This window comes from Anabas testudineus, chromosome 5 (genome assembly GCF_900324465.2).
Source record: "Anabas testudineus chromosome 5, fAnaTes1.2, whole genome shotgun sequence".
NCBI lineage: Eukaryota > Metazoa > Chordata > Actinopteri > Anabantiformes > Anabantidae > Anabas > Anabas testudineus.
The window spans coordinates 13,194,696-13,217,673 of record NC_046614.1 but is presented as its reverse complement, the minus strand read 5'-3'; the positions used below and the strand labels follow the sequence as shown (position 1 = coordinate 13,217,673).

Below are 22,978 nucleotides of genomic sequence, written 5' to 3'. Positions count from 1 at the left end.
ATTACTCTGAACTGTCTTTTCCTGGGTGCTTCTTCCTTTACTAGCAGTAATACATTCCCCCACCCCGCTGCTCTGACATTGCCCTAGTTTTCTGTCTGCATGTTATAGTGTGTTTGATAACCGTGATATCTATTCATGGCACGCAGGTTTCCTTGACTGCGTCTGTGTACATATAACTTGATTTATCTAACTTGGCCCTGTGCTCATCACTAACCTCATTGTCTGTTGAGTGATCTTTGTAAAATTAGCATTGTTAAATCTTTGCTCTTGGTTTCATGTCACACTAGATTTCTCTGTGTGAAATCAAGGTCAACATGAGGAGATGTTGGGGATATATTATTTATTTTTTTATTTAAAAGCTCAAACCGCATTATTTGACTCTCATCTTTTCTTAGGATATAGGTATAGAAAAGCATAGCACCTGTCTTACGGTGTACTTGATTCTCTGCAAACTGAAAGTTCATTTATTTCCCCTGAAGACATAATTATAAAAAAAAAAAAGGGTTACACACATAAATAAATAATTTTCTAAAATGTCTCAGCACTAGAGAAGAAATTGCTCAAACAATTTTGTGCTGTTCTTTTTTCTGTTGCAGATTTCTATTCTATTTAATTAGTTTTTATAACGTATGATACAGGGGTAAAGTCAGTAACAGTATCTTTTCCCTTCCACACCGCAAATAAGAAAAAATATCATATTAGTGATGAAATGTTTATAAAAAAGTTGAGAAAGATACTGATAAAAAAGAAATCAAAATAAGTAAATGAAAATAAAATGCAACAAATTGCAGATCGTACTGTAGTAACTTTAACATGTTGTTTGATGTACTCATAATAACTGCTGTACTCACAACTGCTTCAAAATAGTAATAAAATAAAATGTTTTTTATTTATTTATTCAGATTTGCCACTAAAGAGCCAAATGGTTTGTTACTGTACAACGGCCGCTTTAATGAGAAACACGACTTCATCGCCATGGAAATAATCAACGAGCAGATACAACTCACCTTTTCTGCAGGTAAAACTTTATTTATCCATTATTGTTATGACATAATAAATAGTTTTTTATTTTCATACAGTAAATGAACATAGTGTTTTTCTTTGATTGTTTCCCAGGTGAGACGAAAACGACAGTGTCTCCGTACGTCCTTGGTGGTGTCAGTGACGGCCAGTGGCACGTGGTGGAAGTTCACTACTACAACAAAGTATGTATCTGCAGAGCTTGGTTTATAATTAGGTTTTAAAATCCTGTTTGCAAAAATGCTGATGGTGTAATCCACTGTCCCTTCTTGCTTGTTCCTCTTTTGCATATACACATAAAACAAGTGAGGTATGAATCTTAATTTTGCTTCTGCTTGGACATTGGACATATGTTGCTTTAAACACACTAGTTATAAAGGAATAGTTCAACATTTTGGGTAATGTGCTTATTTCTCTTTTTTGTCAAGAGAATCTGAAGCTCCTCTGCTCAAATCCTTGTCTGTGTCATTTACATCAGTGATGACTGGCAGCTGACGTTGGGGGTTAATGAATGAGTTTTAGCAGATACACTCAGCCTGCACTAAATATGTTTTGACTAATACATTTCTCTATGACAACTTCACAACAACTCAATCAGTAAAGGAATGTATGGAGCTGTCGTCTCTGCTTTCTCAGTACTTTCCCAGCCAGGACCACAGGATGTCACATTTTTGTCCATTTTTGTCCATTGAGGAAGTCACTTTGCATCATAATGATGTTGCCAGGCAACACCCCCACTGTGCACATTTTCTATTCAGTGTCTATGATAATGTGACCATGTCAGATTTCAGTGAGCAGAAGTGATAAAGGGGCAGAATCTTGTCAAAACTATTCTGCTCTTTGCCAACAAGACATTATTGTCTCATTAATCAACCCCCGAATCAAATGACTTTGATTCTTTAGTTGGTTCTCTGACCTGGAAGTTTTACATCTGCAAGTATGCTGCTTGTTTTAGGATGACACGAGTCAGTTGCTGTGAGCTTTATAGTACAGTACCAGGGGTTGATTGTCACAAAGTCACCGCTTCACACACAGGTGTTGACCACACAGTCGAATCAACACTCTTTAAAACTGTTTCAACAAAAACTGAACATCACCTTCATGCAGGAAGAACTGATTGCAGGACCTTTGGTTCATGTCCCTAATAAACTGGAACACGCCAAAGGTGTCCAGGTCCAGCAGCAGTCACACCATCTAGCTGAACTAATCCCCTCTCAGCTCCTCTCATGTTCCACATCCTATTAGTCGCTGAGGTAGAAACATGGCTCCTCCCATCTGAGGTGGCCCACTCTGACCCGTCCCTGTCCGCAGGGGGTGGGGCAGGGTGAGGTAGGGAGGGGGTATTTTAGATTGAAATGTGGCTTTTAGGATGGTGGGGGACTGTGGAGAATGGCAATGACCGCTGCCTTTGTATTTAGGCCTGGTTCCTTTGGGACCGGGGGCAGTGAATGATGCGGCCCCGGGGAAGGTGCCCCTCTCTCTCTGTTCTCCAGTGAGGACAGAAAAGTGGAGCAAGTGAGAAGCGAAAGGAGGGTAAAGAAAAGCTGGGAAAAGTATTGACATGGGCTTTGAACGGAGACACTGCGCTTCACGGCCAACCCCTCTTGTTGCTATGGTTTTTCCCGTCAATCTTAGATCCCATATTTGTGTTGCCTCCTGCAATGCTCCTCCTGCACAACCCCTGTCATCATATGTGACAGAGAACTCATATTCCCATAATCCCCTGTAGCGACGGGTGAGAGCATTGTTTAATGTGGTCCTGAGCAGATACGTGTGTGTTCCAATCAGCAACGACAGGACGGGGTTTTGTGCAGCAGAAAGACATCGTGACAGACAGTCATTATTGCTCAGTCAACAGCCGTGACTGATGACAGCAGAGGTCAGTGAAGGGAGCGTCCAATCTGGAGCGCTGCCTGTTTCAGAGCTTTCACAGCGAAGGGAAAACCGTGGAAGAAAAGCATGTCGGGTGATTTCACCTTTGGCAATTCAAGTTGTGTGTTTGCTTGTTTCATCATCAACAAATTTGTAACAAATTGGTCTCAAGGAACATCAGCTGAAAAATAAAAGCCACTGTCAGTCCGTGCATCTACTTAACATTTCAGTGCTGAGCGGCGACGAAAATAAGTGATTTCCTGTGGGAACATGGCTCGATAACAAGGTCTGTTCTACTTGAAGGGAAACCTGTTGGATTTGTTGAGCTTCTCACATATTTTTGTGCTGCTCAGGACCAACATAAAAATCATATCTTTAAGAAATGCACAAAACAATGAATCTTCTTAGATGTTTTCAAATCAATCGTTTATAAAACTGAACATTTGAGTCATTAAAGTTCATGAAACATCATGAAGTGAGTGAGAAGACTGAAAATATCACAGTAACTACAGCGTTGGATCGATTACCGTGAAATTTCATGCAGACATTTGTCAGCTCCAGAGCATGAATCCAGTGATCTCTGGTGATCCTCTGACTTCTCTTCTAGCGCCACCAGCAGGTCAAAGTAATCAGTTTATCAGTGAAATATTCCAACCTCCACTTGATCCATTAGCAGGAGATTCGGTGCAGACTTTAATTGATCCCTGAGGTGTCATAATGCTTTAGTCATGTTCTGACTGAAGAATCCAGTGCTGTTGATTTGAATGAAAGGTCTCAATGCTTTTTTTGCCTTGAAGTTTGGTTCCTATACTTATAAATATCAATGATCTGGGTGATCTGAAACCTTTCATTTAGCCTGTTGCTCTCAGGTCAATTTTTTTTCACCATTTAGGTGTATGATTAAATATTTACCACTGTAATGATCATTGTTCTCTGTCCTTGGTGCCTATTAGCAAATATCAGCTTATGAAATTACAATGGAAAGCATCCTCTGTTTTACTCTGATGGTTTCTGTGACCCTATTTTACATGTTCTCCACTCTGGTGTGCTGTAAGGCTGCCCTCTGTTCCTCCATGTAACACACAGCAGTCCATATTTCAGTGAGCACAGTAAGAACTGGCATTTCTGTGTCGCAGAGAGTGATGATGTGATACGGTTTAGATGTTGTGCGAAGACAGGTCCATGGTTTATTATTGGTTTCAACGCTGTCATCACTACTGTGATCACAAGACACAAAGAGAGAGTGCACGAGTGCACCGAGCTGCAGTCGCTCAGTTACAGACTTGTGTTATTAAAGTCTCACAGATTTAATCTAAACTACTCAATAAGAAAACAATGTGAGAGAAATTAAATTGTGTAATACCTCAGGCTAAAATTATATTTGCCATTGCTGTATTACTTGATTAAGTGTGTTTTGTCTTAATAAATCTACTGCTAAAGATGTCACAGCAATATCTACAGCACATCTACAGCTGCACGCTTTAAATTAAGGGATCAGACAACAAAGACAAGCAATCAGGAAATTATCATTTTCTATTTTGGTTGAACCTCACAGAGAGCTAAAGCTTGTGTGTGTGTGTGTGTTTTCAAGCCATCAGCAATGAGCCAGTTCTTCATATCATCTCTGCACATGAGACAAGCTAATTCCTGCTAAATCCTGTCTGACCAGCTGACAGCTCAGTGGCCCGTCCTCGCCTGCAGGCGCTCCAGTCAGTCAGTTGTAAGTGAGGACGGTGGCTGCTCTGCTCTCAGCTTCTGACACCAGCTTGAACCTAGTTTTAGGGTTAATACGAGCTCTACGTGACCTCAGAGTAACTGGCCTGATTGAAAAGAGGTCGTAACCTTTTATTGACGGGACCATCATTCTCTCCCCTGCAGACCCCTCCTCCTTTTGTTGCTTCCCCCTATTGATTTCTCAGACAATGAAGAAGATCCTTTGTCGACAGGGATGATGTCCTGCAGAGTCCTACCACTGTGTATGTGTGCGCGCGTGTGTGTGTGTGCGTGTGTGCGTGTGTGCGTGTGCTGCCTTTACCTCTGGCTGTTATGATATGAATTATTAAAATGCTCAACAACAGTGAGCTGGAGCTGAACGAGTGTGACGCAGCGATGGTTTGTTTGGTTGTTTTCTAGTTTCTAACCTCCAGTTTTTAATCTGGGTCAATAAAGTATGTGCAGCTTAGCAGAGGAGCAGATTACCAGAAGTTTCTGAACTGCTTTTTGGATTAATGTTCAATGCAGCACAATAATGAAATATTCTTAAACCAACTTCTGTTTCCTATTTTTTAAATGCAGAGTGACCAAAATACTTCAGCTTTTTAAAAAATAGTCCCACAGCAATCCAACAAATCTTCTGGTAATTCTGAAATGAATATAATAATATAGGACATAACACAGGATAATAACTCTCTTTTATCTGTCAATCTAAATCAGACTCTTTATGCTGTTGCTGCTGTGCTGCATGGCACTGCACTAATTGAAATGTTTTTGCAAAACATCTCTTGATGCAAAAGCAAAAAAAACAAAAAATAGATTGCATTGTTAAATCTTTAGCTGCATGGAAAGTACAAGAAAAAAAAACAAGAGCCACAAAAACTTTATAATACCAGCATGGAAATAAGGCATTGTACATTCTTAATCCCCATTGTTTTGACTTTTTGGAGTCTCTGTGGAACATAAGGACGGCACTTCTAGTAATTTATGTTGGTATTAATGAGTCTGTATCTCTTCTCCACAGCCGATCTTAAACCAGGCCGGGCTGCCGCAGGGCCCCTCGGACCAGAAGGTCGTCGTAGTGACGGTGGACAACTGTGACACCTCTGTGGCCCTAAGGTTTGGTCACATAATCAGAAACTACACCTGCTCTGCTCAGGGTAGCCAATCAGGATCCAAAAAGTAAGTACATCTGCAGAAGACGAGTGTCGACGTGAATTCCATAAATAACCTCTCTCTCTTTAGCTTTTTTTTTTGTACTGACTCTAGTAATTTAATTCATTGCTGTCTCTGTATCTGGTTAATTAAAAGAAAGAGTAAACTTGTTTTGAAAGGAAGTTCCACATCTCCAGGGTCCAATGTTTCCCTTTTTTCCCCTTTATTGGGATGTTTATCCTGTTTTTATCTCCAGGGGAAAAAAAATAACACTGCATCTCTGTGATGAATTTTTCATGCATTTTTCCCTCCACATTACTGTTGATGATGTGTTTTGGTGGCGAGCGCGCTCAGTAAATGTTCATGGGTTCTGTGTTGTCAGATCTTTGGACTTGACCGGCCCCCTGCTCCTCGGAGGAGTTCCCAAACTTCAAGAAGATTTTCCTGTTCGCAACCGGCAGTTTGTGGGCTGCATGAAGAACCTGCGAATCGACAACCAGCACATAGACATGGCCAGCTTCATCGCTAACAACGGCACTCTGCCAGGTCTGCAGTGATTTGACCTGCTGTGTGGCTTCTAAAGCTGCTCCTGTTTCTCATAAACCTGAGTGTGTTTTCAAGTCAAACAGTATTTACTGTTAGACTAGACGTGCGAGATAAGAGATAATAACACTGACTATAACGAGCACAGCAGGAAGCTAGAGTCAGTGGGAAATGATCTCTGTATCTGCTGTGAATCCTTCATTACCCTGTGAATCTTTGCTACTTTGCTGATATAATGAAGAAGGATAAATCAAACAGAGAGATCAGTTATTTTCTCGCCCTCCTAGGATGCTCTGCCAAACGACACTTCTGCAACAACAACCCGTGCCTGAACGGAGGAACCTGTGTGAACCTGTGGGGCTCCTTCAGCTGCGACTGCCCACTTGGATTCGGAGGACAAACGTGTGAAAGAGGTGAGTGAGTGGAGAAGGAAAGTGCGGACACATCACAGTGGGATGAGTTGTGATACAGATTTGTCTGCAGTTCTGACTTGAGACTGTGCTCCATCGTTCTGTCCTTAGACAGAGATCATCTGTCGTATGCAGAAACTGGTGCATTTAAAAATGAATGGAGACCTTAGTTTTATTCATGTGATATCACAAAACCCTGGCGATAAAACCATTATAGTGTTGTATCAGTTGCGAGATATCATCTGCTTGATGTTGACTTTTCTCGGGCTTAGCAGATGTGGAACCACTTCAGTTGCTTTGTGACTGTTAGAGACACACGGTACATATCTAATGTTTCTGCCCTCCTGCTGTCCAGTGTCTGGTTTTGTTGCACCTGTTCCTCCACAGCTGTTTCCTGTGCTGATTTATGCTTCACAGCAATTTGAATAGAGACAGCTGAAGACAAATTTGCCATGTAAATGACTGTAGCGCAGAAAACAAATCTTGGTTTTTAGAAACAGATTCAGTTTGAACGTGCTTTAGAAGTGAAGGAGTGAAGATGGCCATAGAAGTAAAAACAGGTGAGTTGTCCGTAAATCTAAGGAAGAAGGAGAAGTTGGACCTAAATTTCAAACACATATGATCACAGCGCACCACTGGTTTCCCTGTTAGCGTCTCGCTCCTCTCTCTCACAGTGCATCGGGTTTATTTGCCATCACTAATCGATCATTTCGATCTGGGTGATTTGGAAAGAGACGGCCTAATGAGAGGGAAACTGTTGCACATCAGGCAGACTGTCCTGTCTCTTTGCTGACATGTGATATTACATGTCAAATAATGTGACACCGAAATTTCCCAGCTGCACTAAAACATTTAACATATGTTTGAAGTCCAATGAAAATATTCAGCTTTGAATAATAATTTATGCCCAAAATGTTTTTTTTCTTCCTACAAAGCGTCCAACCAAGTTCATAAAATTACATCTACTCCTGCTCCCTCAATGAAAAATTCAGAATCTATGAATATGCAAATATTTTCTCTCTCAGATCTTTAACTTCTTCACATGAGATGCTTCCCACTTCATTGAAGAGCTCATTCTCAGCATATGTGCACTGGAGGTTTCAAGTTTCCATATCAGACTACTGAACCACAACTGAACCACAACTGACTTTTAGACTAGTTCAAATCAACTCATGTGTTAAATTCAGATTTAAGTTGAGCACAAAGCAGATGAATCGAAAACAACCCTCTAGTGACAAGCTGCACTCATGTACGATGAGAATCACATGAAGAAAAACACACTTCTGGCTGCAGTGGACATATACTTAGTGTTTTTTTTATCTCTTATTGTGATGAATTACCAGCACAGCATTTTTGAAAAGCTGCTGCTCAGTGCAGGTGTTGTGCAGTGAGTGACAGTAGCTTTGCCTTCAGACAGCTTGATTACTGAAGTGTCTCCATGTCCGATAGTCTGATAGAGTGAGTTTTCTAGCTGTGAGCAGACTGCACCTGATGACAGTAATGATTCATGTCACCCTCTGTGAAACCCTGTCCTCAATTATCTGCCTCACTTCTTCCAACCTTTTACTCTCTCCTCACATTTTATCTGCTTTTTACCGTCATGTCACTGCAGTGATGACCAGCCCGCAGCGTTTCCTGGGTAACAGCCTGTTGCAGTGGACCAATCTGGCCGCGTCATCCGTCCCCTGGCATGTAGAGCTGATGTTTCGCACACGTCAGGCCAGCGCCACACTATTGCACATCGCATCTGGCCTACAGCACAACCTCACACTGCAGGTGAGAGCAACATATAACTGTTTTATAGTTTTCTAATTGCACCTAGATACACAGAAACACACTGGCTAAAATCTGGTTTCCGTTTGCTTGAGGCTAAGTTGCATCACGTCCAGTCCACAGACATTTCTGTAATAACTGACATGCTGCAATACTCATATCACGTCATAAGAATATATCACTGTGAGGACAATTTTAGTAGAAAACTGAAGGATTTTCAGGTTATTTCTTTTTGCTGGTTATGGTTAATGGTTAAGAACAATAAACTGACAGTGTGATGTCAAGTGACAGCATGACCACAGTCCTCACAAGGTTCAAAGGACAAACAATGTTAGAAACAAGGCTCCACCTGTTGGTCGTTCCAGCAAGTTACTAATAGCAGATAATATTAAGACTAAATAAGCCCCAGGAAAAGTCACATGCAGATCTGACAAGTCAACATTTTCAGCCCAGCGCTCGGCTCCTTTTAAAGCCGTCTAGAAGTAACTGTTCCACAATGATGATGATGATGATGATGATGATGAGCAGCAACCCGAGGTTTGTACTTTGACTGCAGACTGTGTTTCAGTTCATCATGTGATGCAGTGCTGATTACTGGTGGTCTTTTTCCCCCTCTGCTCTGCTCTCCTCTATTATTGACATCGGTTCAATCCCCCCCCACCTGCTGTTTCTTCCCTTTTCTTGGCTGTCTCACTGCCTTTGTAGCTCCGTGGGGGGAGTGTGTTGATGGGGCTGCACCACGGCGAAGACTCGACTCTCTCTCGCGTAGAGGAGGTGCTGCTGAACGATGGTGACTGGCATCATTTGCAGCTTGATATTAGCAGTTTGGGAGGAGTGACAAGCCACCATAAAGCTGTGCTGTCTGTAGATCATGGTCTCTACCAGGTGAGAGGCTGTGTTCTAGTCACTATAAATCACCGTGAATGAAAATCTTGTGGTTTTGCAGCTGTAAAGTCTGTTATGTACATTTTCAGGCCAGTATGGAAGTGGACGGGAACCTGCGGGACTCTAAACTGAAAACTGTGAGCGTCGGTGGTTTGTCACGGCCTGATGGGAAAATTCAGCATGGCTTCCGTGGTTGTATACAGGTTTGTTCGCTCTCTAGACACTATTCTCATTAGCGTTTCTAATGAAAAGTCAATATCCAGAGCAACTTACCTGATGTTCACTGATCATGCTCTCTGAGCAGTGTTTGACCTTCTATGATAGATTGTAGGTAGGTTTACATTTAGTAAATGTAAGCAGATGTTTTCATAGAGGTTGACCACACCTGAGATTCAAACCCCAGATTCCCGCATGGAGGGTGGCGATCTTACTACTACACTATTCAGTCACTAGAGACCTATTACATAACAAAATGTAATCATCAAGCTACTCATCAGAAGCTTGCTTCACTCCATCGGACCTTCTCCTTTGAGTTATTTAGAAGATTTCACTGATCAAAAAAAAAAAGAAAACAACAAAACAAATTAATGTTGGGATCCATTGTTTTGTTACAGGGTCTGCGTGTTGGCGGAGCTCTAAGTCTGTCTCAGGCCAGGAAGGTGAACGTGGAGCCAGGCTGCAGCGTGCCCGACCCCTGCAGTTCCAGCCCCTGTCCTGTCAACAGCTACTGCAGCGATGACTGGGACAGCTACTCCTGCACCTGCCTGGCTGGTCAGTGTCTGTTCAGAAGCCAAACTACAATCAATCATCACTTATTTTCCACGGTCCTATCTTCATATCTGTGTTTACCACAGTTTACTGACACCACCAACAATGTGACAACAGAGCAACTCATTTCCTGTCGCTTCTCTTTGTTTTACAGGTTACTATGGCACCAACTGCACTGATGTATGCTCCTTAAACCCGTGTGAACACGAGTCAGCGTGCACCAGGAAGCTGACCTCCTCTCGTGGTTACACCTGTGACTGTCCCAGCAACTACTTCGGCCATTACTGCGAGAAAAAGTACAGTTTTCCCTGTTGATGTTAATCTGTGTGTTTTGAGGGTTAATGTTGCTCCTGCATCGTGTTCCCTCAATCTGCAGGTAAAATGTACTAAACAGATAATGTGTATCCCTGCAGGACTGACTTGCCATGTCCGAGAGGTTGGTGGGGTCACAAAACGTGCGGCCCCTGTAACTGTGAGACAGACAAGGGCTTTGATTCTGACTGCAATAAAACCAGCGGAGAGTGTCGCTGTAAGGTGAGTTTACTGACCTGCAGCCCTGATTCACAACTCTGTAACAGAGAAGCATGAGGTTAGGCGTCTAAAGCTTGGCCAGCCCCATAGCTGTCACATGTACATCTAATTAATTAACAGAATTCCCTGTTTATTGCTTTACTTGCCCATAAAGCAGAAATACATCATGTCATGGGCATGTTGTTGTTCTCAGATGTAAAAAGTGAAGGAGGCTTATTAGGAGAAACTCATTTCAAACGTCCTCTTTCTAATCACATTTCCAGGACAACCACTACCGTCCTGCAGGCAGCGACACCTGCCTGCTGTGTGACTGCTACCCGGTGGGCTCCTTCTCCAGAGCTTGTGATAGAGAGAGCGGCCAGTGTCAGTGTAAACCCGGTGTCATTGGACGCCAGTGTGACCGCTGTGACAACCCCTTCGCTGAGGTTTCTCCTAATGGCTGTGAAGGTATAAAAGCATTAGATCACTATAAAAGGTCGTGTAATTGTTAATTTATAATCCTTGTTTCATTATAGCTGCATATATACCAAAATAATCTTCAATTTTTTTGTCTCCTTCCATTTTTGTCCTCTCCTTCGTGCTCAATCCCTGTCAGTAATCTATGACAGCTGCCCTCAGGCCATCGAGGCTGGGATTTGGTGGCCCAGGACTAAGTTTGGTCTCCCTGCAGCAGTTCCCTGTCCCAAGGGAACGCTCGGTATGATGATTTTTCAGCAGCTCATCAAATTACCATATAATAATGGCAATATATGAAACTTGCCTCAAGCCCTCTCTCACCAGCACTAGCAGTCTGTTCCTCACCCCTCATGTGATAACGCTCTCTCTCTCTCTCTCTCTCTCTCTCTCTCTGCCCCTGCTCAGGCACAGCAATCCGACACTGTGATGAGCACAAGGGCTGGCTGCCTCCCAATCTCTTCAACTGCACCTCTGTTACGTTCAGCAAGCTGAAAGTCCTGGTGTGTGTCTTCTCCCTCTGTCAGTTTTAAATGTAACCTTGCAGTTTCCAAATATGACATCCTCAAAGTTTGAACCAAACTTCATCAGTAGTTGTTGAGACGTTTCACTGACAACCTCATGGTGGTGCCAGAGGAAAAGTCACCAGTTATTAGGAATTATCAGGAAACCACAAGTGACTGTAAAGAAACACACACAATCCATCTGGGAGAAATTGCCACTTTTCACTGGATAAGTGACATGTATTAAATGCAGATGACCCTAGATAGAAGGTCAGGGGTCACTGGGAAAATGTAATTACAATTCATTCAGAAGCTGTCAATATATAACAGGAAAAAATGTCAATGTTTGCACAAGAGCAAAGGTCAATCAGTCGACTGATGTCTGTACATTATTGGCATCCTATCTGTTTTTTATTGTGTCATTTCTGTCTGAGCTGACGAGACTTTATTTAACCCCTAATGTGGCTAAAATATGTTTCACTAATAAATCATCTGTTACTAAATGTTTTTCTTTCCTTCTTTCCTCCAGTCTGACAGGTTTTCCCATAATGCATCTCTCCTGGAGTCTGGAGTGGTCCAACAGACTGCGTCCATGTTGGCCAACGCCACCTTGCACACAGAGAAGTTCTACGGCAGCGATGTGAAAGTAGCTTATCGGCTTACGCAGAGTCTGCTACAGCACGAGAGCAACCAGCAGGGCTTCAACCTCACAGCTACGCAGGACGTGCACTTCACTGAGGTGAACAACCCCATGCCATCAATAATGGAAACAGCTAAAGACACATAAACGCAAACACTGATATTTAGAATGCAGCCTGAAACAAAATAAAAACCGTAAATAAAACTGGTGTATACATAGGAAGGCATCTTTGCCCATCACAGCACCACAGGGAATACATCACACTTCGTTTCGCTCTCCGCTGTGACATCCTGTCACACTGAACTCTCACCGTTTTCTGACAGAATCTGGTCCGTGTGGGCAGCGCCATCCTGTCTCCAGACACTCGGCCTCACTGGGAGCTGATCCAGCACACAGAGGGCGGCACGGCGGTGCTGCTGCGCCACTATGAGGAATACGCGAACACACTGGCACAGAACATGAGGAAGACCTATCTGAGCCCCTTCACCATCGTCACACCAAACATAGGTAGGTGTTGTAGCAGGAAGCGTGTGTATGCAGGCAGTTTATATGTAAATTCATTAATTAATCAGAAATGTGCTGCTGATGTGTAATTTGAATTTTAGGTGTTAACAAATGGAGAATACAGTAAATACAGTACATTATTAAAGAACAAAATCTGGGCACATACAACAAGTAGATCTGCTGTCAGTGTACAGTTTAATATGCCGTAAAAATACAAATGTGAACATGGGCTGCACATTTTTACATTAAGCAGCAGCAGGAATTTTAACTTCCTATTATGTTTCTTTGTCTATAAACTGTATAGATAGTAGCAATGACACCAGACCAGTTTATTCAAATATCCTTTAGTGTATTTATCAACCAGAATGCTTCCCATCAGTGAACAAAAGGCCTTAAAATACAGATACAGATAGAAACGTACAGGAAATAGCTGAATTACTTACTCATCATTGTTTACTATATAAGTCAAATTTAGATTTAATGTGGTAACTGGTTAAAGTTTTCTTGAAACACTGGGTACAGCTGATTTCAGTATTTCTAAAATCCTGCCTTCAGTTCTGCTCAGAGGTCAATAGCTCCACATGGATCTGTCTTTTTTTTATGGACATTTGAACAAGACGGGTGTTTTTAAAATGCCCATTTTGAACAGCGGCACTCTCTGACCTTGCACATTTGTCGTTGTCCACAGTTATCTCTATCGATCGTCTGAAAAAGATGAATTTTGCCGGAGCAAAGCTCCCACGGTACCAGTCCCTGAGGGGCCCTCGTCCTGTGGACCTGGAGACGGCCGTCACGCTGCCTGATTCTGTCTTCCACCCACCTGTGGACATCAAGGGCCACAGGCATCTGGATGTCTTCCCAGAGTCGTCGCTGAGGAACCGTTCAGTTAACAGGAAGAGACGTCACCCAGATGACAGTCAGCAGGACGCCATCGCCAGTGTGATCATCTTCCACAGTCTGGCCTCGCTGCTACCAGAGAGCTACGATCCTGACAAGAGAAGCCTGCGGTGAGAATAATAATAAAATAAGGATGGAGATCATAACTTGATTTGTGTCTAGGTTTACAGAATTAAAGTTTACTAAGCTGGACACTAGTTGGGTAAAAGCTAGTGTTTGAGGAAATTTCTGAGCCTTTTTTAAAATGAGGCCAAATGCTTGTGGTCAGTTTTCAGTGATTTACGGGGAAACAAATTAGGCTTGAAGCTGAGTGCAACAGCTCTGGGAGAGGAAGTGAGTGATCGAGACATTTTCAGATTCACTCGTGTTACTGTGGTGTTTTGTGTGTTTGTGTCAGGGTGCCGAAGCGTCCGGTCATCAACACGCCGGTGGTGAGCATCACTGTGCACGACAACGACGAGCTGCTGCAGCACACACTCGATAAACCCATCACCGTGCAGTTCCGCCTGGTCACCACCGAGGAGCGGTCCAAACCGATCTGCGTCTTCTGGAACCACACCATACTGTGAGTGTCACATACACAGAGCAAGTTGATGAAGAAACTGATGAAGTCGTGCTATTCTAACATCTGACTCTGGTCTTTGTGTTTCACATCAGTGCTGGTAACGGCGGCTGGTCAGCAAAGGGCTGCGAGGTGGTTTTCAGGAACAGCACCCACATCAGCTGTCAGTGTTATCACATGACGAGCTTCGCTGTGCTCATGGACGTCTCCAGGAGAGAGGTGAGTAATACCTAACATTTTTTTTATCATCCCCATAACTGCAGAGTTGCGGCTTCTTTCTCCAACCTTTCTTCTCCGAATTTTGAAATTCAGAATGGAGAGATCCTACCCATCAAAATCCTGACGTGGAGTACAGTGAGCGTGACGCTGGGCTTCCTCTTCCTCACCATGATCTTCCTCCTCTGTCTGAGAGCGATGCAGTGCAACAAGACGAGTATCATCAACAATGGAGCCACAGCTCTCTTCTTCTCTGAGCTCATCTTCATCCTAGGCATCAACCAAGCAGACAACCCGGTATGATTATCAATCAATCAGCCTCATCTTCCACCAGATGATTATATTTCATATAAACTCTTCAATGCTCTCTCTCCACTTCTGTCTCGGCAGTTTGTGTGCACAGTCATTGCCATCCTGCTGCACTTCTTCTACCTCTGCACGTTCTCCTGGCTCTTCCTGGAGGGTCTGCATGTCTATCGCATGATCAGCGAAGTGCGGGACATCAACTATGGGCCCATGAGATTCTACTATCTGATTGGCTGGGGAGTTCCTGCCTTCATCACAGGTCTGAACCCTCATCTTCAAAACACAACAGTTGTTTACAGAACATACTGGAGCGGTTGACTTGCACACGTTAGCGTTTCTGACATTCAGATAAAAATTAGAAGCAGAAAATGTGAAATAGTAAGAAGTCAGCCTGGTCCAAAAAAGTCTAAATGATTCCACCTGACTTCCAAAAGAAAAACGTGTTGTAAAAACTAGAAATCTGACAAATTGGGGAAGGATCACTTTCTGGGTTTGTTTGCAGGTTTGGCAGTCGGACTGGATCCGGAGGGCTACGGGAACCCTGACTTTTGTTGGCTGTCAATGTATGACACTCTCATCTGGAGTTTTGCGGGACCTATTGCCATGGTGGTATCGGTGAGTGCACATCGTTGTGAGCAAGTTGCATCATTAGTTTCATGACGGCAGCAGAATGCATTAAGTTTTCTTAAGGCCTAGAGTTAAACAATGTATGGAGTATTTTCCACCATACATATGACCATCACGCTCACTGATGATTTCATCATTGCAGCACTAAAGCTGTTGTTACAGTGAACACACCCATCACTGTTCAGCTGAATTACCACGAGCTTATTTGACTTTGACTCAGCCGCAACAAAGCAATGCAAAGCATGTTTTCTTTCCTACCCCTGTCATAAGTTTGGTATTCTGTCTACAGATGAACATCTTCCTGTACATCCTGTCGTCCAGAGCCTCCTGCTCACCGAGACACCACAGCATTGAGAAGAAAGAGCCTCGTGTGTGAGTGTCTCACCTCATAAATCCAACATAAACACCAACCAGAAAAACTTGACCAACAACCTATACCAGATGTAAACGAAGTAGCTGCCATCAGCATTTGATAACAATTACATGAGCTCAAACCGTAGCTCAACAATCCGTCACTGCTGGAGCGACTGACCTACAGTAACTCACAATAAGAAGCAGATCATTTGTTTGACCTTTGTTATTTGTCAGTGAAAACATACAGGGTGTACCCTGACAGCTGGGCTGCGAAGATAATGGATCACTGTCTCAGATTTGTATTCCTTCAGGAAACTCGAACTAACAACACATAGACCTACTTGATTTCTGATTTTGACTTTGAGCACTACACCAGAGAAAACACGCAGCTGTTTTCTCATGTAGGTGATAGGGTTCCTCCAGCTGATCATCGTCTGTACAGAGTCATACATTTAAAGCTGCCTTTTTTGTGGTTAAGTGCAATAAAAAAGCCATTACAAACGTTCGACTTTGCTTCTCCACAGTGAATTATAAGACAATGTGCCACTGTTTTCAGATCTTACAGAACTCCTGACACTGGTTTTAGTGCTTTCTGGCCACATATCACCGACCTCCATCTTCAGATCAGTGAATGCAAAGAAATCATCCTGACAACTTCCCACTAACCTTTCTCTGTTCTCCCTCATGTGATTCTTATTCTGCAGCTCCGGCCTGAAGACCGCAGGTGGCGTCCTCTTCCTGGTTTCAGTCACATGTTTTCTGGCGCTCCTCTCCGTCAACAGTGACATGATCATCTTCCACTACCTGTTCGCTGGGTTCAACTGTGTGCAGGTGAGCCCCCCCTCTGTCTCTGAAACAGTCTGAGAGAAAACTCGAGTCTTTTGTCCTGACATTCTCTCTCTTCTGTTGTCCAACACCAGGGTCCCTTTGTTTTCTTCTTCCGCATCGTGTTCAATAAGGAAGCGAGGAATGCCATGAAATACTGCTGCAGCCGCAAGCGTCCGGATCATATGATCAAATCCAAAGCCTCTGTAAGTCCCTCGCTGCGAAGCCAGAGAAAACAGTCCATTCAGTCTGACACCTCTAGCTTCGGTCACATGCTGGGAGCTTCACAAAAACACTAAAACTGCTGTTAGGAGTTGCAGAGAATCACACACATGGCATCTATAATGATCTCACACCACTTTATTATGGCATGTGCTCTCCAAAAGTGTGAAACTAATCACATTGAATTTCCTGGACTCTTTGGAAACTTGGTTGTAGCTTGTTAGCATCTGTGACTTCTACTGCTACATTGAGGAGTGCATGGATATGACACGTACATCATGTTTTTTTTTTTTTTATTCCTCATCTGTCTATTACCAGGGCTACAAATGCAACACAAACTATGTTGACGGCAGGTTGTACCACCTTCCCTTCGGAGACTCCAGTGTGTCTTTGAACGGCACCATGCAGAGCGGAAAGAGCCAGCAGAGCTACGTACCATTTGTGCTTCGGTATGAAAACGATATACAAGTTAAAAATGTATGTGCTGCATTGCATGTCTGAGTGAGAGGAGCAGCTGTGAACTGAGTTCTTCTGTCTTTTTAGGGATGATGGTTTAAATAACAGTCAGGCGCACATCGCTTTGAACGACCACACGTCTCTTTATCAAGAAACTAAAGAGCACTTGGACGGTAACGCTCTCATCCTGGGTTTGTTTTCAATCACCTGCAGTGATTGGTGCGACTGTATCAACTTATGTTTTCTGTCTGTGTAGATCGTGACAGCGACTCAGACAGCGACTTGTCTCTTGAGGACGACCAGAGCGGTTCCTACGCCTCCACACACTCGTCTGACAGCGAGGACGAGGAGGGTCCACTACCCCCAGAGGAATGCTGGGAAAACCTGGCATCCAATGTGACCAAGAAACCACTACCACACGGTACTGAAGCTCTTCTCGTGTCGCCTTTACATTCGAGTCACAGAGCTCAGAATCTAATTTTATTATGTTTTCAAATGAGTATCTGCTGTGATTAAATCAGCATCAGTTCTTTTGAGCACAAACAGGCTGCTGTGAGCATCATAGAGCACGTTCTACACAGACTCCTTGATGTTTAGCCGGGCACCTTGTTCTTATTGTCTCTGAAGAAGACATTACTTTATGTTTCAGCTTGTTGTTAATTTGGGACTAATCAGACATCTCCATGACGATACAGTACAATGGATAAACATTTAAAGTGCTGAAAACGTTCGCTTTGCTTATGTCTTAGTGAGTACAGTAGCATTAAACTGTTTGACGTGTAGTTTTTCAGAATTCATTAAGTTTTTGTTTTTGTTTTCCAGACAACAATTTGAGTAAAATGTACTGGCCTGGAGATTACACAGCAGCACCGGGCGACGGTGAGCTCACAGGTGCAGACAGGCTAAACACAGACCCTTTGGCCAATCCTGAGCTCAGCTTCAGCCGTGACGCTCGGGGATTATCAGACCGGACTACACAGGACACTACGATGGTGCTGCCGCCCAGTCTATCGAGCCTCGCCGCCCACCCTCACAAAGGTGCAGTTTAGCTCAAAGTTCACACCTGGAGGAGAAAAATATTGTTGTCAATAAAGAAATACAACTGATTTCCTTAGTCTAATTTACAAAGGTAATAATACTTAAAAAACATAGAACAAGTGAAAGTGAAAATGATTAAGCTACGAGTTTTTTTTATTTTAAGAATGACCATGAGTTTGAGATTTAGATAAAGACATCACACCTTGTTTTTATCCAATGCAGGGATCTTAAAGAAGAAGCAGCTTTCTCCTATTGTAGAGAGAAACTGTGTCAACCGCATCCACAATGAACTGTGCGAACACGCCGCGGACACAGCATCCCTGCAGGGATCGTCCTCGAGTGATGGTCGAGTCGGCCTGGCTAAACCCGGCCTGCCCGATCATCTGAATGGTGTCGCCATGAGCATCAAGGCAGGGACAGTGGACGGAGACTCATCAGGATCAGAGTGAGTATCAACACAAGCTAAGACACAAATAAAGAGAAAACTAATTTATAGACTAGCATGAAAGAAATCTGTACAGTTCAGTTCTGCTTTTGTCAGTGTAAACATGTCCAGTGTTGAGTTGCTGTTTGTTGCCGGAGTCATTCACTGTTTCGCTGTCTGTGTCAAACTACGACCTGTGCTGCCGTCACCAGTGATCACTGCTCTCATTGCTTCTAGTCTGTCACATTTCCACCTAGTTATTTTAAATAAATAATAATAAATAAAGCCAAATGAAGACAGCACCCATCCTATGACAGTATTAACTGTATAATTTAATTTGACACAAAACAGTGGAGGGCTAAAAGGATTGTAGAAGAGCTGTGCTATACGTTAAAACAGCCATAGCAAAAAGTACTCAGCCCTAACATGTTCCATTTTACTGAATGGATGCTGAGAGGGTTGGAGGGACACAGAGTCTGTCCTGGTTTGAAATTAAATTAGAATTTCACACCAAATTTGTCTGTAATTACTGTATTCAGTACACAGCAAAGACAGAGGAATTCCCCTTCTTCTATTGCACTGATCTGTGGTTGAAAAGCTGCAGATTCACTGTTCAAGCTTAGCTACTGTTCACATTACTGCAAATTCTGAAGACACAATAAGATAAGAGGAACATATCGTCTGGTTAAGACATGATCATGTACGTGTCTATTTATGTGTCTCTAGAAAGGCTTACAGTATACATAATTACATCGAGTGTAGTTTACTAATCAACCTTCTCTGCCCCCTCTCTCTTTCCAAAAATCATAGATTTTTATTTTTCAATTTTATTCCATGAAGCTCTGATCCTCATTCAGCAACAATCAGGATCAGTGCCTTCAGACTGGTGCATCATTTTAGCATCCGTCACTCTCACAGCCTGTGTGTGTGTGTGTGTGTGTGTGTCTAAGAGTGTGTGTGTGTTGAAATGTGTCATTGAATCGTGTTTATTTTATTTTTTTCCTTTGTTTTTCCTCATTTTGTGATGCATTTGTCTCCATCTATCCTGAACTCACCCTCCTCCTCCTCCTCCTCCTCCATGCACCACCCTGTTTTCCTAGCAGCCACTGCAACACCTCCATGTGACCACGCTGACGACGGGGTGTGTCTTTGCAGGTCGTAAAGCCTCCTTCCTCAACTCTGACTGCAAACAGGGAGCGCCGGACTGCCCCTTAAAAAAAATAACAGTGGAAAAAGAAGGAAATCTCCATCATCAATATGATCCTCTGTAGGAGTGTGTGTTGCACTGTGTGTGTGTATGTATGTGGATGTTCATACACGTGTGCCAAACCTCAGGAGTCGCTGCACTGGCCCAGGCCCACGCACACTGACAGAACGAGTCTCACGCTCCCTTTAAAGAAATCATTTTGTTTACATACTTGAAGCAATGCACTTTCTTTAATTTACTGCCCAGAGGTGTTGGCAGTTGACTTTTTTGTAGATTTTTTTTATGTTCCAGGATCTGTATTTAGTTTTGAACACTGTGGAACAATAAAGAGGTCATGTTTTTCTTTTTTTGGTGGGGTGGTACATTTAGTTGTCGACTTGCAAACATTCAGGGAAATTCCTTTTTTCATCAATAACTACTTGTGTTACTGTGGAGCTGTGAGTGTTTGAACCAGTCCGAGGTTTGAGGAGTTCAGACTCAGGTTGCTGAGTTACTTTAGATGCCTCAAACGTCCACGAGGCACAGGACAGCGAAGTGCAGGTCGTCCACACAGTGCTTAACTTGAAAAAAAGAAGAATCGCTGTATCTACCTGTCCATGGATGCTCCATATAAGCTATTTCCCATTAATGAAGGATGTTTCCAGAGGGAACAGCTGGAGAGACTGCTCAGCCTTCGAAGGGGCAAACCTGCGCCTGCAGACTTATTTGGACTGAAAACACTTCTGATACATCTCTTTTCTTGTTTTTGTAAATGGCTGAGAGCAAATTTTCAATGGACGTTAAGAGCGCTCTCATTTTTGTCGTTTTCTCTGGCGGATGAACACATTCATTCGGGTTCAGTGACTAAACGGCTGTATTTTATAGATTAGCTACAGAGCTTTTGTCCTTTGTAAAATAAAGAAATACATGCACATTTGTGCTGTAAAACTATTTGAGCTGTAATCCATTTTTACTGTACAGAGCGGCCTGTAAATGAATCGAGAACATATGTTTAAATGTAAGTAAATATGTCCACTTCCTTCACAATCCATCAGTTACATTCAGTTAAATCAATGTGATACTTCTGGATGTCATTTTCACCAATCATGTGAATTTAATGTATAAATTTCATGCCATAATAATCCAGGTCAATCATTGGTATCTCTCTGTTTTTACTCATTAAACTGTTTTCTACCATTTTACTTCTTACCTCAAATTTTTTATCAGTGCCAAGTCAAATAATATCACTTTTTACTATTATTTTTTCACTGTTTGGTGATAAAGATCCATCCTGCTACCGTACAAGTAGAATTATCACATATTTGCTATAAAAATGGACCAAGTTACCAACTTTTATTAGAGAATTTGCTTTCTGTTTCTAAATTTCTAAACACTTGATAGTGTGAACATGAGCAGAAAACTGTGTTTTCTGACCTAACTTAAAATTGTAGGGCAGCCCTGTCACTCAGACTGAAAGAAGTTCTATTGTAAAGTGTGCAGGTTAGATTTGAAGAAGGTCAGCCTACCTTTTTCTATCTTTTTCCGGGATTTAGACTAAGCCTAAGCGAACCAGCTGCTGGCTGTAGCTTCAAAATGAACAAGTGTATTTCCCAAAAGGTTAAATTATTCCCTAAAGTTTCTGTGTTTCTTTGTAAGGTTGATACCTTCGTGTCTGTCGAAGCTACAGCCTGCAGCTGGTTAGTTTAGTTTTAGATTCTGAGCACTGTGACTGAAAACAAGGGGAAACAGTTCGCTCTGTCCAAAGGTAACGCCGTCTGTCTTTTGTAACATGTAAACAAGTGAATATTAGAGATATCTAAAGAGAGATTGCGCTGTCTTTGGGCAGAACAAGATCAACTATGTTATCTTGTTTGCAGGCTTTATGCTACGCTGACTTCCTGGTTTCAGCCTCATATAGAGAGAGGTCTTTATTTTATCTGGATCCAACGTTAAACAATAAGGTGAACTGTTCTGATAAGCAGTAATCGAATCACCTGGAGACAGCCAGAACTACCGTCTGTCCAAACCCTGCAGAGTCTCTGTTGAACACTAACCAATGAGGAGTTGACTCTGAAGCTTGTGCTCAAACCCCAAATAAGATTTTAATCACACATATTCTTGAAGAACGTTTCAAATCAGAGGGTTCAGTCGAAGCAGATAAAACTGATGAAAAGGGAACAGAGACATGAAACATGTAGGACCGATTCACTTCTAAGCTGATCTGTATTAAATGTTTTAAGTACTTAAAAAAGCTGCTTTAATAAATTGATGTGACTTTACAGACAGTTGTGATATTAATAAATCATGCGGGATTTAAAGCACTAATTGGAATAATTAAATATTCAACATAGAGGCTAATTTAACAGCCAGGATATTAAATATGGCTGTAGCTGTTTGTAAGATGTCGGTCAGTGTGTTTAATACGTCCACTTGTACTAGAAACTGCTCATACTTTATCATGAAGCACAAATAAAATCACCGGATGAAGCTAACACCGCTTACCCGATTTCTCATATTAACGTCACTCCAGTGTGTCACGGTGAGAAGCTCCTCACATCCCTTTGTCTCCCATCGTCTGAGCTTCACCTGGTTCTGAAATGGAAACAAACTGATGTTTTATACAAACACTTTTCAGAAAGCATCAGTAGCATTATTTATTATCATTACTGATTTAGTCAAATTCATCGGGTGTTAACTGGCCCTTAATCTAAAAATGTTCATTAATAATTAAATATTGACATCCTAATGGTTTAAGAAGAAAAATGTACTTTTAGTTGAATTACTGCAGCAATTACATGTTGCTGGTTGCAGAAAAGGCTCAAAATTCTCCAGCTACACCAAATTTGTGTAACCAGTGGCTGCGATAAAGCAGTTTATTGCAGACAAGGCTTTACAGATTTAAGGGACACTGTCAAACTTAACTTACCTGGTGGAAAATCCAGAACAATAACGCAACAACAGCTTTTTAACAGATACTTTTTATTTAAAAAAAGACATATGAATAGATGCAGAAATGTTTGTTTTAAATACAATCTAAAATTAATCTTTTATATAATCTTTTTTTCCATAATACTGGGAACAGGCTACTTTTTTTA

The 22,978-nt window shown here is 42.3% G+C and overlaps 1 protein-coding gene across 3 annotated transcripts in view; it reads left to right on the top strand.

Annotated features, from left to right (window-relative positions):
* celsr2 (cadherin, EGF LAG seven-pass G-type receptor 2) overlaps positions 1-20,031 on the top strand; it is a 49,621-nt gene extending 29,590 nt beyond the window's left edge. The window contains exons 4-34 of one of the 3 annotated variants that reach the window (XM_026348309.1): positions 903-1,018; positions 1,117-1,205; positions 5,630-5,787; positions 6,143-6,306; positions 6,591-6,716; positions 8,326-8,489; positions 9,192-9,371; positions 9,461-9,574; positions 9,986-10,142; positions 10,294-10,435; positions 10,553-10,673; positions 10,934-11,117; positions 11,266-11,367; positions 11,532-11,626; positions 12,156-12,365; positions 12,590-12,773; positions 13,459-13,777; positions 14,065-14,232; positions 14,325-14,448; positions 14,542-14,742; positions 14,836-15,010; positions 15,254-15,366; positions 15,668-15,750; positions 16,437-16,563; positions 16,653-16,763; positions 17,098-17,228; positions 17,323-17,408; positions 17,492-17,656; positions 18,058-18,273; positions 18,496-18,718; positions 19,853-20,031. In XM_026348309.1, coding sequence (XP_026204094.1) covers positions 903-1,018; positions 1,117-1,205; positions 5,630-5,787; positions 6,143-6,306; positions 6,591-6,716; positions 8,326-8,489; positions 9,192-9,371; positions 9,461-9,574; positions 9,986-10,142; positions 10,294-10,435; positions 10,553-10,673; positions 10,934-11,117; positions 11,266-11,367; positions 11,532-11,626; positions 12,156-12,365; positions 12,590-12,773; positions 13,459-13,777; positions 14,065-14,232; positions 14,325-14,448; positions 14,542-14,742; positions 14,836-15,010; positions 15,254-15,366; positions 15,668-15,750; positions 16,437-16,563; positions 16,653-16,763; positions 17,098-17,228; positions 17,323-17,408; positions 17,492-17,656; positions 18,058-18,273; positions 18,496-18,718; positions 19,853-19,859 — 4,555 coding nt within the window. In that variant the 3' untranslated portion in view covers positions 19,860-20,031. Of the gene's footprint in view, positions 1-902; positions 1,019-1,116; positions 1,206-5,629; positions 5,788-6,142; positions 6,307-6,590; positions 6,717-8,325; positions 8,490-9,191; positions 9,372-9,460; positions 9,575-9,985; positions 10,143-10,293; positions 10,436-10,552; positions 10,674-10,933; positions 11,118-11,265; positions 11,368-11,531; positions 11,627-12,155; positions 12,366-12,589; positions 12,774-13,458; positions 13,778-14,064; positions 14,233-14,324; positions 14,449-14,541; positions 14,743-14,835; positions 15,011-15,253; positions 15,367-15,667; positions 15,751-16,436; positions 16,564-16,652; positions 16,764-17,097; positions 17,229-17,322; positions 17,409-17,491; positions 17,657-18,057; positions 18,274-18,495; positions 18,719-19,797 lie in introns of all 3 variants that reach the window. The other 2 variants (XM_026348308.1, XM_026348307.1) reach the window with 2 other exon arrangements.
* The last annotated feature ends 2,947 nt before the right edge of the window (positions 20,032-22,978 follow it).